The 17,500-nt window shown below is 54.3% G+C and overlaps 1 protein-coding gene across 1 annotated transcript in view; it reads left to right on the forward strand.

Annotated features, from left to right (window-relative positions):
- Nucleotides 1-4,519: 4,519 nt before the first annotated feature.
- Nucleotides 4,520-17,500, forward strand: part of LOC140366853 (calcitonin-like) — a gene marked incomplete at its 5' end in the record, with an annotated part of 29,237 nt that continues 16,256 nt past the window's right edge. Inside the window, 2 exons of the mRNA XM_072453039.1 lie at nucleotides 4,520-4,630; nucleotides 11,562-11,786. Of these exons, the coding sequence (XP_072309140.1) occupies nucleotides 4,520-4,630; nucleotides 11,562-11,786 (336 nt within the window). The remainder of the gene's footprint in view (nucleotides 4,631-11,561; nucleotides 11,787-17,500) is intronic.

Consider the following 17,500-nt stretch of genomic DNA (forward strand, 5'->3'; position numbering starts at 1 on the left):
TTTCTTATTTTCTTAAACGTTTTAGTTTATGAACATAAAGAAGAGACAAAGACTCAATAATGTAACAACGGAATAAATATTGTTCCCACTTTGTCCAAAGTCTGTTAAAGTGAGACATTGTCCCTCCAGCGTGTCCTGGGTCTTCCCCGGGGCCTCTTCCCGGTGGGACACGCCCGAAACACCTCCTCAGGGAGGAGCAGCGGCTCTACTCGGAGCTCCCCCCATGTGACTGAGCTCCTCCCTCTATCTCTAAGGGAACGCCCACCCGGCGTCTTGTGTCCTCCATCTTGTTCTTTGGGTCATTAAAGCTCATGACCATAGGTGAGGTCAGAACATAGAGTGACCCATAAAACAAGAGCTTTGTCTTTGGACTCAGCAGCGACTGCACCATCCACCTGTCAATCACACACTCCACCTGTCAATCACACACTCCACCTGTCAATCACACACTCCACCTGTCAATCACACACTCCACCTTTCAATCACACACTCCACCTGACAATCACACACTCCACCTGTCAATCACACACTCCACCTCGTCAATCACACACTCCACCTGTCAATCACACACTCCACCTGACAATCACACACTCCACCTGTCAATCACACACTCCACCCTTTCAATCACACACTCCACCTGACAATCACACACTCCACCTGTCAATCACACACTCCACCTGTCAATCACACACTCCACCTGTCAATCACACACTCCACCTGTCCATCACACACTCCACCTGTCAATCACACACTCCACCTGTCAATCACACACTCCACCTGTCAATCACACACTCCACCTGTCAATCACACACTCCACCTGTCAATCACACACTCCACCTGTCAATCACACACTCCACCTTTCAATCACACACTCCACCTGACAATCACACACTCCACCTGTCAATCACACACTCCACCTGTCAATCACACACTCCACCTGTCAATCACACACTCCACCTGTCCATCACACACTCCACCTGTCAATCACACACTCCACCTGTCAATCACACACTCCACCTGTCAATCACACACTCCACCTGTCAATCACACACTCCACCTGTCAATCACACACTCCACCTGTCAATCACACACTCCACCTGTCAATCACACACTCCACCTGTCAATCACACACTCCACCTGTCAATCACACACTCCACCTGTCAATCACACACTCCACCTGTCAATCACACGCTCCACCTGTCAATCACACGCTCCACCTGTCAATCACACACTCCACCTGTCAATCACACACTCCACCTGTCAATCACACACTCCACCTGTCAATCACACACTCCACCTGTCAATCACACACTCCACCTGTCAATCACACGCTCCACCTGTCAATCACACACTCCACCTGTCAATCACACACTCCACCTGTCCATCACACACTCCACCTGTCAATCACACACTCCACCTGTCAATCACACACTCCACCTGTCCATCACACACTCCACCTGTCAATCACACACTCCACCTGTCAATCACACACTCCACCTTTCAATCACACACTCCACCTGACAATCACACACTCCACCTGTCAATCACACACTCCACCTGTCAATCACACACTCCACCTGTCAATCACACACTCCACCTGTCAATCACACACTCCACCTGTCAATCACACACTCCACCTGTCAATCACACACTCCACCTGTCAATCACACACTCCACCTGTCAATCACACACTCCACCTGTCAATCACACACTCCACCTGTCAATCACACGCTCCACCTGTCAATCACACACTCCAACAAGACCCCGAGATACTTGAACTTCTCCACTTGGGGACAAGGACCCCCACCCACCTGGAGAGGACAAGGACCCCCACCCACCTGGAGAGGACAAGGACCCCCCACCCACCTGGAGAGGACAAGGACCCCCCACCCACCTGGAGAGGACAAGGACCCCCCACCCACCTGGAGAGGACAAGGACCCCCCACCCACCTGGAGAGGACAAGGACCCCCCACCCACCTGGAGAGGACAAGGACCCCCACCCACCTGGAGAGGACAAGGACCTCTGGCCTGTGTCCTGGTGCCACTGATGGACCTTGTGCTTGAACATGGTGTTTGTTCTGGACGATCCGTGGCACAGTCCAGTAACTGACCGATCGGGTTCAGATCGGGGCTCCTCCCCTCTCCAGGTGTCACTGTCATCGTCCACGTGGGCGTGGAAGTCCCCCAGTAGAACAACAGAGTCCCCGGTCGGTGCACTGTCCAGTTCCCCTCCCAAGGACTCCAAGAAGGCCGGGTCCTCTACAGTGAGAGACATGTCCCGCACCCGAAGGCGAAGGGACGCGACCCTCTCGTCCACCGGGGTGAACTCCAACACGTGGCGGCTGAGCTGAGGGGCTATAAGCCCACACCAGCCCCGCCCACACCAGCCCCGCCCACACCAGCCCCGCCTCTCCCCGCAGGTCCAGTCCCCCTGGAGGAGATGGTTCCAGAGCCTGAACTTGTGCTGGAGCTGAAGCCGACTATATCTAGTCGATATCGCTCCTCCCCCCAGCACAAGCTCAGGCTCCTCCCCCAGCACAAGCTCAGGCTCCTCCCCCCAGCATAAGCTCAGGCTCCTCCCCCAGCACAAGCTCCTCCCCCAGCACAAGCTCAGGCTCCTCCCCCAGCACAAGCTCAGGCTCCTCCCCCCAGCACAAGCTCAGGCTCCTCCCCCAGCACAAGCTCAGGCTCCTCCCCCAGCACAAGCTCAGGCTCCTCCCCCAGCACAAGCTCAGGCTCCTCCCCCCAGCATAAGCTCAGGCTCCTCCCCCAGCACAAGCTCCTCCCCCAGCACAAGCTCAGGCTCCTCCCCCAGCACAAGCTCAGGCTCCTCCCCCAGCACAAGCTCAGGCTCCTCCCCCAGCACAAGCTCAGGCTCCTCCCCCAGCACTAGCTCAGGCTCCTCCCCCCAGCACAAGCCCAGGCTCCTCCCCCAGCACAAGCTCAGGCTCCTCCCCCAGCACAAGCTCAGGCTCCTCCCCCAGCACAAGCTCAGGCTCCTCCCCCAGCACAAGCTCAGGCTCCTCCCCCAGCACAAGCTCAGGCTCCTCCCCCAGCACAAGCTCAGGCTCAGGCTCCTCCCCCCAGCACAAGCCCAGGCTCCTCCCCCCAGCGAGGGGACGTCCCATGTCCTCAGAGTTAGTTTATGTGATTTCACCTGAAATAAAGTCATTTTTCACACGAGCTAAACCCCGCCCCCTTTTTCTTTTGATAATTAGAGTTTTAAATCTAATTAAATATAAATCTAGAGATAGTTTTATTGCATCATCAAACAGAGTCTGGACCAGAGACATCTGGGCGTCTGTATATAAGTTTAAATGTGTTTCCACCAGGAACCTGCAGGGGGCGTCATTTAGTTCAGCTTTAAGTTTAGATTCAGGGTCCATTTTGAAAGATCTTTAATGGTAAAAAGAGCATCATTTGTCTCCAAAATTGTGAATAGTTCTTTATGAAATACAAAACCTAAACATATAGATTCTGTTTGTCTTTCTTAAGGACAGAGGGCGGGGCCAGAGAGAGAGAAGGGCGGAGCCAACGTTATGTACTCTACAATGAGACTCATTGTTTCTGATCGTCTAATTGGGCCAATGGCTCCAAAAAGGGGGGACCAAGCACAACCCTGTCTTATCCCTCTCTCCAAAGCCAGTGTCTGTCACGTGACTGAGACAAGTCCAGCTACAGAATCTATGTGTGTGTCTCATTGTGTGTAAAGATGGTCTTATGTCCTCTTGTGTGTGTCTCATTGTGTGTAAAGATGGTCTTATGTCCTCTTGTGTGTGTCTCATTGTGTGTAAAGATGGTCTTATGTCTCTTGTGTGTGTCTCATTGTGTGTAAAGATGGTCTTATGTCCTCTTGTGTGTGTCTCATTGTGTGTAAAGATGGTCTTATGTCGTCTTGTGTGTGTCTCATTGTGTGTAAAGATGGTCTTATGTCGTCTTGTGTGTGTCTCATTGTGTGTAAAGATGGTCTTATGTCGTCTTGTGTGTGTCTCATTGTGTGTCTCATTGTGTGTAAAGATGGTCTTATGTCGTCTTGTGTGTGTCTCATTGTGTGTAAAGATGGTCTTATGTCGTCCTGTGTGTGTCTCATTGTGTGTAAAGATGGTCTTATGTCGTCTTGTGTGTGTCTCATTGTGTGTAAAGATGGTCTTATGTCGTCTTGTGTGTGTCTCATTGTGTGTAAAGATGGTCTTATGTCGTCTTGTGTGTGTCTCATTGTGTGTAAAGATGGTCTTATGTCGTCTTGTGTGTGTCTCATTGTGTGTAAAGATGGTCTTATGTCGTCTTGTGTGTGTCTCATTGTGTGTTAAGATGGTCTTATGTCCTCTTGTGTGTGTCTCATTGTGTGTAAAGATGGTCTTATGTCGTCTTGTGTGTGTCTCATTGTGTGTAAAGATGGTCTTATGTCGTCTTGTGTGTGTCTCATTGTGTGTCTCATTGTGTGTAAAGATGGTCTTATGTCGTCTTGTGTGTGTCTCATTGTGTGTAAAGATGGTCTTATGTCCTCTTGTCCCTCAGGTCGGGTCTGGACTCGATCTCTCTCTCTGACTCTGAAGCTCGTCGACTCTTGAGTGCGATTCTCAGAGAGTTTGTGCAGATGAACGCTGAAGAGGAACATGACAACACCAGGTGGGACACACACACACACACACACACACACACACACAGTGGTTCTTAAACTGATTAGGATTATTTTTAGTTAGCCGCAGAGTCCTGGTTTAGTCCTGGTTTAGTCCTGGTTTAGACCTGGTTTAGTCCTGGTTTAGTCCTGGTTTAGTCCTGGTTTAGTCCTGGTTTAGACCTGGTTTAGACCTGGTTTAGACCTGGTTTAGACCTGGTTTAGTCCTGGTTTAGTCCTGGTTTAGACCTGGTTTAGTCCTGGTTTAGACCTGGTTTAGTCCTGGTTTAGTCCTGGTTTAGACCTGGTTTAGACCTGGATTAGTCCTGGTTTAGTCCTGGTTTAGTCCTGGTTTAGTCCAGGTTTAGACCTGGTTTAGACCTGGTTTAGTCCTGGTTTAGTCCTGGTTTAGTCCTGGTTTAGACCTGGTTTAGACCTGGTTTAGACCTGGTTTAGACCTGGTTTAGTCCTGGTTTAGTCCTGGTTTAGTCCTGGTTTAGACCTGGTTTAGTCCTGGTTTAGACCTGGTTTAGTCCTGGTTTAGTCCTGGTTTAGTCCTGGTTTAGACCTGGTTTAGACCTGGTTTAGTCCTGGTTTAGACCTGGTTTAGACCTGGTTTAGTCCTGGTTTAGTCCTGGTTTAGTCCTGGTTTAGTCCTGGTTTAGACCTGGTTTAGACCTGGTTTAGTCCTGGTTTAGACCTGGTTTAGACCTGGTTTAGTCCTGGTTTAGTCCTGGTTTAGTCCTGGTTTAGTCCTGGTTTAGACCTGGTTTAGACCTGGTTTAGACCTGGTTTAGTCCTGGTTTAGTCCTGGTTTAGACCTGGTTTAGACCTGGTTTAGTCCTGGTTTAGACCTGGTTTAGTCCTGGTTTAGTCCTGGTTTAGACCTGGTTTAGACCTGGTTTAGTCCTGGTTTAGACCTGGTTTAGTCCTGGTTTAGTCCTGGTTTAGACCTGGTTTAGTCCTGGTTTAGTCCTGGTTTAGACCTGGTTTAGTCCTGGTTTAGTCCTGGTTTAGACCTGGTTTAGACCTGGTTTAGACCTGGTTTAGTCCTGGTTTAGTCCTGGTTTAGTCCTGGTTTAGTCCTGGTTTAGACCTGGTTTAGACCTGGTTTAGACCTGGTTTAGACCTGGTTTAGTCCTGGTTTAGTCCTGGTTTAGTCCTGGTTTAGACCTGGTTTAGTCCTGGTTTAGACCTGGTTTAGTCCTGGTTTAGTCCTGGTTTAGTCCTGGTTTAGACCTGGTTTAGACCTGGTTTAGTCCTGGTTTAGACCTGGTTTAGACCTGGTTTAGTCCTGGTTTAGTCCTGGTTTAGTCCTGGTTTAGTCCTGGTTTAGACCTGGTTTAGACCTGGTTTAGTCCTGGTTTAGACCTGGTTTAGACCTGGTTTAGTCCTGGTTTAGTCCTGGTTTAGTCCTGGTTTAGTCCTGGTTTAGACCTGGTTTAGACCTGGTTTAGACCTGGTTTAGTCCTGGTTTAGTCCTGGTTTAGACCTGGTTTAGACCTGGTTTAGTCCTGGTTTAGACCTGGTTTAGTCCTGGTTTAGTCCTGGTTTAGACCTGGTTTAGACCTGGTTTAGTCCTGGTTTAGACCTGGTTTAGTCCTGGTTTAGTCCTGGTTTAGACCTGGTTTAGTCCTGGTTTAGTCCTGGTTTAGACCTGGTTTAGTCCTGGTTTAGTCCTGGTTTAGACCTGGTTTAGACCTGGTTTAGACCTGGTTTAGACCTGGTTTAGACCTGGTTTAGTCCTGGTTTAGACCTGGTTTAGACCTGGTTTAGTCCTGGTTTAGTCCTGGTTTAGTCCTGGTTTAGTCCTGGTTTAGACCTGGTTTAGACCTGGTTTAGTCCTGGTTTAGACCTGGTTTAGACCTGGTTTAGTCCTGGTTTAGTCCTGGTTTAGTCCTGGTTTAGTCCTGGTTTAGACCTGGTTTAGACCTGGTTTAGACCTGGTTTAGTCCTGGTTTAGTCCTGGTTTAGACCTGGTTTAGACCTGGTTTAGTCCTGGTTTAGACCTGGTTTAGTCCTGGTTTAGTCCTGGTTTAGACCTGGTTTAGACCTGGTTTAGTCCTGGTTTAGACCTGGTTTAGTCCTGGTTTAGTCCTGGTTTAGACCTGGTTTAGACCTGGTTTAGTCCTGGTTTAGACCTGGTTTAGTCCTGGTTTAGTCCTGGTTTAGACCTGGTTTAGACCTGGTTTAGTCCTGGTTTAGTCCTGGTTTAGACCTGGTTTAGACCTGGTTTAGACCTGGTTTAGACCTGGTTTAGACCTGGTTTAGACCTGGTTTCATTCTCGAAGTCCTTGAAAAGTTCGAGAGCCACTGCTCTGATGACATCATGAGTGAAGGAGTGAGGGCGTGGTAACGAGTGAGGGCGTGGTAACGAGTGAAGGGCGTGGTCACGAGTGAGGGCGTGGTAACGAGTGAGGGCGTGGTCACGAGTGAGGGCGTGGTCACGAGTGAGGGCGTGGTCACGAGTGAAGGCGTGGTCACGAGTGAGGGCGTGGTCACGAGTGAGGGCGTGGTCACGAGTGAGGGCGTGGTCACGAGTGAGGGCGTGGTCATGAAGGGTCATGAGGAGTTTTACAGTTTATTCAAATATACAGATGTTTTTTGGTAAATGAAACTGTAACATTTGAGCCTCTTAAATTAAACTAAACTAAATTAAACTAATCCAAAATAAATATGACAAAGTATATTTATAATAAACATAGAATAATAATTGTATTTCTTAAACCTCCTGCATGAGTTTGTGCATCTGCATGAGACGAATGAGACGAATGAGACGAATGAGACGAATGAGACGAATGAGACGAGAGGATGTGAAGAACGTGGCTGATGATCCTGCATGTCCTCTGACGTCCTCTGACGTCCTCTGACGTCCTCTGACGTCCTCTGACGTCCTCTGATCCATGTTCTAAACCCAAAGTCTTGTCTACATTTACTGAACCCAGATCTCTAGACACATGACCTGGACCTGGACCTGGACCTGGACCTGGACCTGGACCTGGACCTGGACCTGGACCTGGACCTGGACCTGGACCTGGACCTGGACTCAGACTGGACCTGGACCTGGACTCAGACTGGACCTGGACCTGGACCTGGACTCAGACTGGACCTGGACCTGGACTCAGACTGGACCTGGACCTGGACTCAGACTGGACCTGGACCTGGACCTGGACCTGGACTCAGACTGGACCTGGACCTGGACTCAGACTGGACCTGGACCTGGACTCAGACTGGACCTGGACCTGGACCTGGACCTGGACTCAGACTGGACCTGGACCTGGACTCAGACTGGACCTGGACCTGGACTCAGACTGGACCTGGACCTGGACCTAGACCTGGACTCAGACTGGACCTGGACCTGGACTCAGACTGGACCTGGACCTGGACCTGGACCTGGACCTGGACCTGGACCTGGACCTGGACCTGGACCTGGACTCAGACTGGACCTGGACCTGGACTCAGACTGGACCTGGACCTGGACTCAGACTGGACCTGGACCTGGACCTGGACCTGGACCTGGACCTGGACCTGGACCTGGACCTAGACCTGGACTCAGACTGGACCTGGACCTGGACTCAGACTGGACCTGGACCTGGACTCAGACTGGACCTGGACCTGGACCTGGACTCAGACTGGACCTGGACCTGGACCTGGACTCAGACTGGACCTGGACTCAGACTGGACCTGGACTCAGACTGGACCTGGACCTGGACCTGGACCTGGACCTGGACCTGGACCTGGACCTGGACCTGGACCTGGACCTGGACCTGGACCTGGACCTGGACCTGGACTCAGACTGGACCTGGACCTGGACTCAGACTGGACCTGGACCTGGACCTGGACTCAGACTGGACCTGGACCTGGACTCAGACTGGACCTGGACCTGGACTCAGACTGGACCTGGACCTGGACCTGGACCTGGACCTGGACTCAGACTGGACCTGGACCTGGACTCAGACTGGACCTGGACCTGGACCTAGACCTGGACTCAGACTGGACCTGGACCTGGACTCAGACTGGACCTGGACCTGGACTCAGACTGGACCTGGACCTGGACTCAGACTGGACCTGGACCTGGACTCAGACTGGACCTGGACCTGGACTCAGACTGGACCTGGACCTGGACCTGGACCTGGACCTGGACTCAGACTGGACCTGGACCTGGACCTGGACTCAGACTGGACCTGGACTCAGACTGGACCTGGACCTGGACTCAGACTGGACCTGGACTCAGACTGGACCTGGACCTGGACCTGGACCTGGACCTGGACCTGGACCTGGACTCAGACTGGACCTGGACTCAGACTGGACCTGGACCTGGACTCAGACTGGACCTGGACTCAGACTGGACCTGGACCTGGACCTGGACCTGGACCTGGACCTGGACCTGGACCTGGACCTGGACTCAGACTGGACCTGGACCTGGACCTGGACCTGGACCTGGACCTAGACCTGGACTCAGACTGGACCTGGACCTGGACTCAGACTGGACCTGGACCTGGACTCAGACTGGACCTGGACCTGGACCTGGACCTGGACTCAGACTGGACCTGGACCTGGACCTGGACTCAGACTGGACCTGGACTCAGACTGGACCTGGACCTGGACCTGGACTCAGACTGGACCTGGACCTAGACCTGGACTCAGACTGGACCTGGACCTGGACTCAGACTGGACCTGGACCTGGACTCAGACTGGACCTGGACCTGGACCTGGACCTGGACTCAGACTGGACCTGGACCTGGACTCAGACTGGACCTGGACCTGGACTCAGACTGGACCTGGACCTGGACCTGGACCTAGACCTGGACTCAGACTGGACCTGGACCTGGACTCAGACTGGACCTGGACCTGGACCTGGACCTGGACCTGGACCTGGACCTGGACCTGGACCTGGACTCAGACTGGACCTGGACCTGGACTCAGACTGGACCTGGACCTGGACTCAGACTGGACCTGGACCTGGACCTGGACCTGGACCTGGACCTGGACCTGGACCTGGACCTGGACCTAGACCTGGACTCAGACTGGACCTGGACCTGGACTCAGACTGGACCTGGACCTGGACTCAGACTGGACCTGGACCTGGACCTGGACCTGGACTCAGACTGGACCTGGACCTGGACCTGGACTCAGACTGGACCTGGACTCAGACTGGACCTGGACCTGGACTCAGACTGGACCTGGACTCAGACTGGACCTGGACCTGGACCTGGACCTGGACCTGGACCTGGACCTGGACCTGGACCTGGACTCAGACTGGACCTGGACTCAGACTGGACGTGGACCTGGACTCAGACTGGACCTGGACTCAGACTGGACCTGGACCTGGACCTGGACTCAGACTGGACCTGGACTCAGACTGGACCTGGACTCAGACTGGACCTGGACCTGGACCTGGACTCAGACTGGACCTGGACCTGGACCTGGACCTAGACCTGGACTCAGACTGGACCTGGACCTGGACTCAGACTGGACCTGGACCTGGACTCAGACTGGACCTGGACCTGGACCTGGACCTGGACTCAGACTGGACCTGGACCTGGACTCAGACTGGACCTGGACCTGGACTCAGACTGGACCTGGACCTGGACCTGGACCTGGACCTAGACCTGGACTCAGACTGGACCTGGACCTGGACTCAGACTGGACCTGGACCTGGACTCAGACTGGACCTGGACCTGGACCTGGACCTGGACCTGGACTCAGACTGGACCTGGACCTGGACCTGGACTCAGACTGGACCTGGACTCAGACTGGACCTGGACCTGGACCTGGACTCAGACTGGACCTGGACCTGGACCTGGACCTAGACCTGGACTCAGACTGGACCTGGACCTGGACTCAGACTGGACCTGGACCTGGACTCAGACTGGACCTGGACCTGGACCTGGACCTGGACTCAGACTGGACCTGGACCTGGACTCAGACTGGACCTGGACCTGGACTCAGACTGGACCTGGACCTGGACCTGGACCTAGACCTGGACTCAGACTGGACCTGGACCTGGACTCAGACTGGACCTGGACCTGGACCTGGACCTGGACCTGGACCTGGACCTGGACTCAGACTGGACCTGGACCTGGACTCAGACTGGACCTGGACCTGGACCTGGACCTGGACCTGGACCTGGACCTGGACCTAGACCTGGACTCAGACTGGACCTGGACCTGGACTCAGACTGGACCTGGACCTGGACTCAGACTGGACCTGGACCTGGACCTGGACCTGGACTCAGACTGGACCTGGACCTGGACCTGGACTCAGACTGGACCTGGACTCAGACTGGACCTGGACCTGGACTCAGACTGGACCTGGACTCAGACTGGACCTGGACCTGGACCTGGACCTGGACCTGGACCTGGACCTGGACCTGGACTCAGACTGGACCTGGACCTGGACCTGGACCTGGACTCAGACTGGACCTGGACTCAGACTGGACGTGGACCTGGACTCAGACTGGACCTGGACTCAGACTGGACCTGGACCTGGACCTGGACTCAGACTGGACCTGGACTCAGACTGGACCTGGACTCAGACTGGACCTGGACTCAGACTGGACCTGGACCTGGACCTGGACCTGGACTCAGACTGGACCTGGACCTGGACCTGGACCTAGACCTGGACTCAGACTGGACCTGGACCTGGACTCAGACTGGACCTGGACCTGGACTCAGACTGGACCTGGACCTGGACCTGGACCTGGACTCAGACTGGACCTGGACCTGGACTCAGACTGGACCTGGACCTGGACTCAGACTGGACCTGGACCTGGACCTGGACCTGGGTCAGTTCTGAGCCTTTGAGCGCATGAACTGCATGAATCGCCTCTGAACTTCTGCATGTCTCCTGTGTCCTACCTTCTGCCTCCTTGTCCTTTGGCCTGCCTCCTCCCTGTCTCTGTCCCTGTCTCTGTCCCTGTCTCTGTGTCCCTGCATGAAGTCCGGAGCGCCCCCTGCTGTCTAAGCGCTGCTCCGGCCTCAGCACGTGCGTTCTGGGGAAACTCTCTCAGGATCTGCACAAACTTCAGACTTTTCCTCGCACCAACGTTGGAGCGGGGACGCCGGGACGCAAGAGGAACGTTCTGGCTCCCGTGGAGCGGGAGACGGGAAGAGGCGGATCGCTGGGAACGCTGGGAACGCTGGGGCAGAGGTTCAGCCTGGACCAGGACTGAACACCAACAAACAACTTTCAAACTATTAAAAAACTGCTCCACTTTAATCCCTGACCACAAACTGCAGACGGAGAAACACGAACCTGTGTCATGAAGGAGAGAAGGATGGAAGGAGGGAAGGAGAGAAGGAGGGAAGGAGAGAAGGAGAGAAGGAGGGAAGGAGAGAAGGAGAGAAGGAGAGAAGGAGAGAAGGAGAGAAGGACGGAAGGAGAGAAGGAGAGAAGGAGGGAAGGAGGGAAGGAGAGAAGGAGGGAAGGAGAGAAGGAGAGAAGGAGGGAAGGAGAGAAGGAGAGAAGGAGAGAAGGAGAGAAGGAGGGAAGGAGAGAAGGAGAGAAGGAGAGAAGGAGAGAAGGAGAGAAGGACGGAAGGAGGGAAGGAGAGAAGGAGGGAAGGAGAGAAGGAGAGAAGGAGGGAAGGAGAGAAGGAGAGAAGGAGAGAAGGAGGGAAGGAGGGAAGGAGAGAAGGAGGGAAGGAGAGAAGGAGAGAAGGAGGGAAGGAGAGAAGGAGGGAAGGAGAGAAGGAGAGAAGGAGAGAAGGAGAGAAGGAGGGAAGGAGAGAAGGAGGGAAGGAGAGAAGGAGAGAAGGAGGGAAGGAGAGAAGGAGAGAAGGAGAGAAGGAGAGAAGGACGGAAGGAGAGAAGGAGAGAAGGAGGGAAGGAGGGAAGGAGAGAAGGAGGGAAGGAGAGAAGGAGAGAAGGAGGGAAGGAGAGAAGGAGGGAAGGAGAGAAGGAGAGAAGGAGAGAAGGAGGGAAGGAGAGAAGGAGAGAAGGAGAGAAGGAGAGAAGGAGGGAAGGAGAGAAGGAGAGAAGGAGAGAAGGAGAGAAGGAGAAAAGGAGGGAAGGAGGGAAGGAGAGAAGGAGAGAAGGAGAGAAGGAGAGAAGGAGAGAAGGAGGGAAGGAGAGAAGGAGAGAAGGAGGGAAGGAGAGAAGGAGAGAAGGATGGAAGGAGAGAAGGAGGGAAGGAGAGAAGGAGAGAAGGAGGGAAGGAGAGAAGGAGAGAAGGAGGGAAGGAGAGAAGGAGAGAAGGAGAGAAGGAGAGAAGGAGGGAAGGAGAGAAGGAGGGAAGGAGAGAAGGAGAGAAGGAGGGAAGGAGAGAAGGAGAGAAGGAGAGAAGGAGGGAAGGAGGGAAGGAGAGAAGGAGGGAAGGAGAGAAGGAGAGAAGGAGGGAAGGAGAGAAGGAGGGAAGGAGAGAAGGAGAGAAGGAGAGAAGGAGAGAAGGAGGGAAGGAGGGAAGGAGAGAAGGAGAGAAGGAGGGAAGGAGAGAAGGAGGGAAGGAGAGAAGGAGAGAAGGAGAGAAGGAGGGAAGGAGAGAAGGAGAGAAGGAGAGAAGGAGAGAAGGACGGAAGGAGAGAAGGAGAGAAGGAGGGAAGGAGAGAAGGAGGGAAGGAGAGAAGGAGAGAAGGACGGAAGGAGAGAAGGAGAGAAGGAGGGAAGGAGGGAAGGAGAGAAGGAGGGAAGGAGAGAAGGAGAGAAGGAGGGAAGGAGAGAAGGAGAGAAGGAGAGAAGGAGAGAAGGAGGGAAGGAGAGAAGGAGAGAAGGAGAGAAGGAGGGAAGGAGAGAAGGAGGGAAGGAGAGAAGGAGAGAAGGAGGGAAGGAGGGAAGGAGAGAAGGAGAGAAGGAGGGAAGGAGAGAAGGAGGGAAGGAGAGAAGGAGAGAAGGAGGGAAGGAGAGAAGGAGAGAAGGAGAGAAGGAGAGAAGGAGGGAAGGAGAGAAGGAGAGAAGGAGAGAAGGAGGGAAGGAGAGAAGGAGGGAAGGAGAGAAGGAGAGAAGGAGGGAAGGAGGGAAGGAGAGAAGGAGAGAAGGAGGGAAGGAGAGAAGGAGAGAAGGAGAGAAGGAGAGAAGGAGGGAAGGAGAGAAGGAGGGAAGGAGAGAAGGAGAGAAGGAGAGAAGGAGGGAAGGAGAGAAGGAGAGAAGGATGGAAGGAGGGAAGGAGAGAAGGAGAGAAGGAGGGAAGGAGAGAAGGAGAGAAGGAGAGAAGGAGAGAAGGAGAGAAGGAGAGAAGGAGAGAAGGAGAGAAGGACGGAAGGAGAGAAGGAGAGAAGGAGGGAAGGAGGGAAGGAGAGAAGGAGGGAAGGAGAGAAGGAGAGAAGGAGGGAAGGAGAGAAGGACGGAAGGAGAGAAGGAGAGAAGGAGAGAAGGAGAGAAGGAGGGAAGGAGGGAAGGAGAGAAGGAGAGAAGGAGGGAAGGAGGGAAGGAGAGAAGGAGGGAAGGAGAGAAGGAGAGAAGGAGAGAAGGAGAGAAGGAGGGAAGGAGAGAAGGAGAGAAGGAGGGAAGGAGGGAAGGAGAGAAGGAGGGAAGGAGAGAAGGAGAGAAGGAGGGAAGGAGAGAAGGAGAGAAGGAGAGAAGGAGAGAAGGAGGGAAGGAGAGAAGGAGAGAAGGAGAGAAGGAGGGAAGGAGAGAAGGAGGGAAGGAGAGAAGGAGAGAAGGAGGGAAGGAGGGAAGGAGAGAAGGAGGGAAGGAGGGAAGGAGAGAAGGAGGGAAGGAGAGAAGGAGAGAAGGAGGGAAGGAGAGAAGGAGAGAAGGAGGGAAGGAGAGAAGGAGAGAAGGAGAGAAGGAGAGAAGGACGGAAGGAGAGAAGGAGAGAAGGAGGGAAGGAGGGAAGGAGAGAAGGAGGGAAGGAGAGAAGGAGAGAAGGAGGGAAGGAGAGAAGGACGGAAGGAGAGAAGGAGAGAAGGAGAGAAGGAGAGAAGGAGGGAAGGAGGGAAGGAGAGAAGGAGGGAAGGAGAGAAGGAGGGAAGGATGGAAGGAGAGAAGGAGGGAAGGAAGGAAGGATGGAGGGAGACATGAGGAGCCCAGTCCTAAAATCCTCAGGAGACACTTTTCTGGGTCAAACCTTTGAACGGGTCAAATACAGAAACACATTTTCCTCTAGAGAATTCTCTCTGCTCCTCGTCCTGAAGATCCACCAAGGTCATACCAAGGTCATACCAAGGTCATACCAAGGTCATACCAAGGTCATACCAAGGTCATACCAAGGTCATATCACGACCTCCTGAATCTGACCCACAGCTGCTTCTCCTTCCATCCTTCTTCGACCGAAGAGTCCTTGTTCTGATCAGCATGTGTCCTAGCTCCTTATATTCTCTGTCCTAGCTCCTCCTTCCCTCTGTCTAACTCCTCCTCCTCTGTCCTAGCTCCGCCTCTCCTCTGTCTAACTCCTCCTCCTCTGTCCTAGCTCCTCCTTCCCTCTGTCTAACTTCTCTCCTCTGTCCTAGCTCCGCCTCTCCTCTGTCTAACTCCTCTCATCTGTCCTAGCTCCGCCTCTCCTCTGTCTAACTCCTCTCCTCTGTCTAACTCCTCTCATCTGTCCTAGCTCCGCCTCTCCTCTGTCTAACTCCTCCTCTCTGTCCTAGCTCCGCCTCTCCTCTGTCTAACTCCTCCTCCTCTGTCCTAGCTCCGCCTCTCCTCTGTCTAACTCCTCCTCCTCTGTCCTAGCTCCGCCTCTCCTCTGTCTAACTCCTCCCCTCTGTCCTAGCTCCGCCTCTCCTCTGTCTAACTCCTCCTCTCTGTCCTAGCTCCGCCTCTCCTCTGTCTACCTCCTCCTCCTCTGTCCTAGCTCCGCCTCTCCTCTGTCTAACTCCTCCTCCTCTGTCCTAGCTCCGCCTCTCCTCTGTCTAACTCCTCCTCCTCTGTCCTAGCTCCGCCTCTCCTCTGTCTAACTCTTCCTCTCTGTCCTAGCTCCGCCTCTCCTCTGTCTACCTCCTCCTCCTCTGTCCTAGCTCCGCCTCTCCTCTGTCTAACTCCTCCTCCTCTGTCCTAGCTCCGCCTCTCCTCTGTCTAACTCCTCCCCTCTGTCCTAGCTCCGCCTCTCCTCTGTCTAACTCCTCCTCTCTTTCCTAGCTCCGCCTCTCCTCTGTCTAACTCCTCCTCTCTGTCCTAGCTCCGCCTCTCCTCTGTCTAACTCCTCTCATCTGTCCTAGCTCCGCCTCTCCTCTGTCTAACTCCTCCCCTCTGTCCTAGCTCCGCCTCTCCTCTGTCTAACTCCTCCTCTCTGTCCTAGCTCCGCCTCTCCTCTGTCTAACTCCTCCTCTCTGTCCTAGCTCCGCCTCTCCTCTGTCTAACTCCTCCTCTCTGTCCTAGCTCCGCCTCTCCTCTGTCTAACTCCTCCTCTCTGTCCTAGCTCCGCCTCTCCTCTGTCTAACTCCTCCCCTCTGTCCTAGCTCCGCCTCTCCTCTGTCTAACTCCTCCTCTCTGTCCTAGCTCCGCCTCTCCTCTGTCTAACTCCTCCTCTCTGTCCTAGCTCCGCCTCTCCTCTGTCTACCTCCTCCTCCTCTGTCCTAGCTCCGCCTCTCCTCTGTCTAACTCCTCCTCCTCTGTCCTAGCTCCGCCTCTCCTCTGTCTAACTCCTCCCCTCTGTCCTAGCTCCGCCTCTCCTCTGTCTAACTCCTCCTCTCTGTCCTAGCTCCGCCTCTCCTCTGTCTAACTCCTCCTCTCTGTCCTAGCTCCGCCTCTCCTCTGTCTAACTCCTCCTCTCTGTCCTAGCTCCGCCTCTCCTCTGTCTAACTCCTCCTCTCTGTCCTAGCTCCGCCTCTCCTCTGTCTAACTCCTCCTCTCTGTCCTAGCTCCGCCTCTCCTCTGTCTAACTCCTCCTCTCTGTCCTAGCTCCGCCTCTCCTCTGTCTAACTCCTCTCATCTGTCCTAGCTCCGCCTCTCCTCTGTCTAACTCCTCTCATCTGTCCTAGCTCCGCCTCTCCTCTGTCTAACTCCTCCTCCTCTGTCCTAGCTCCGCCTCTCCTCTGTCTAACTCCTCCCCTCTGTCCTAGCTCCGCCTCTCCTCTGTCTAACTCTTCCTCTCTGTCCTAGCTCCGCCTCTCCTCTGTCTAACTCCTCCTCTCTGTCCTAGCTCCGCCTCTCCTCTGTCTAACTCCTCCTCCTCTGTCCTAGCTCCGCCTCTCCTCTGTCTAACTCCTCCTCCTCTGTCCTAGCTCCGCCTCTCCTCTGTCTAACTCCTCTCCTCTGTCCTAGCTCCGCCTCTCCTCTGTCTAACTCCTCCTCTCTGTCCTAGCTCCGCCTCTCCTCTGTCTACCTCCTCCTCCTCTGTCCTAGCTCCGCCTCTCCTCTGTCTAACTCCTCCTCCTCTGTCCTAGCTCCGCCTCTCCTCTGTCTAACTCCTCCCCTCTGTCCTAGCTCCGCCTCTCCTCTGTCTAACTCCTCCTCTCTGTCCTAGCTCCGCCTCTCCTCTGTCTAACTCCTCCTCTCTGTCCTAGCTCCGCCTCTCCTCTGTCTAACTCCTCCTCTCTGTCCTAGCTCCGCCTCTCCTCTGTCTAACTCCTCCTCCTCTGTCCTAGCGCCGCCTCTCCTCTGTCTAACTCCTCCTCCTCTGTCCTAGCTCCGCCTCTCCTCTGTCTAACTCCTCTCCTCTGTCCTAGCTCCGCCTCTCCTCTGTCTAACTCCTCCTCTCTGTCCTAGCTCCGCCTCTCCTCTGTCTACCTCCTCCTCCTCTGTCCTAGCTCCGCCTCTCCTCTGTCTAACTCCTCCTCCTCTGTCCTAGCTCCGCCTCTCCTCTGTCTAACTCCTCCCCTCTGTCCTAGCTCCGCCTCTCCTCTGTATAACTCCTCCTCTCTGTCCTAGCTCCGCCTCTCCTCTGTCTAACTCCTCCTCTCTGTCCTAGCTCCGCCTCTCCTCTGTCTAACTCCTCCTCTCTGTCCTAGCTCCGCCTCTCCTCTGTCTAACTCCTCCTCTCTGTCCTAGCTCCGCCTCTCCTCTGTC

Source organism: Eucyclogobius newberryi, unplaced genomic scaffold (assembly GCF_026437365.1).
Source record: "Eucyclogobius newberryi isolate DKJ021-1_F unplaced genomic scaffold, fEucNew1.0.hap1 SCAF_194, whole genome shotgun sequence".
Classification (NCBI taxonomy): Eukaryota; Metazoa; Chordata; class Actinopteri; order Gobiiformes; family Gobiidae; genus Eucyclogobius; species Eucyclogobius newberryi.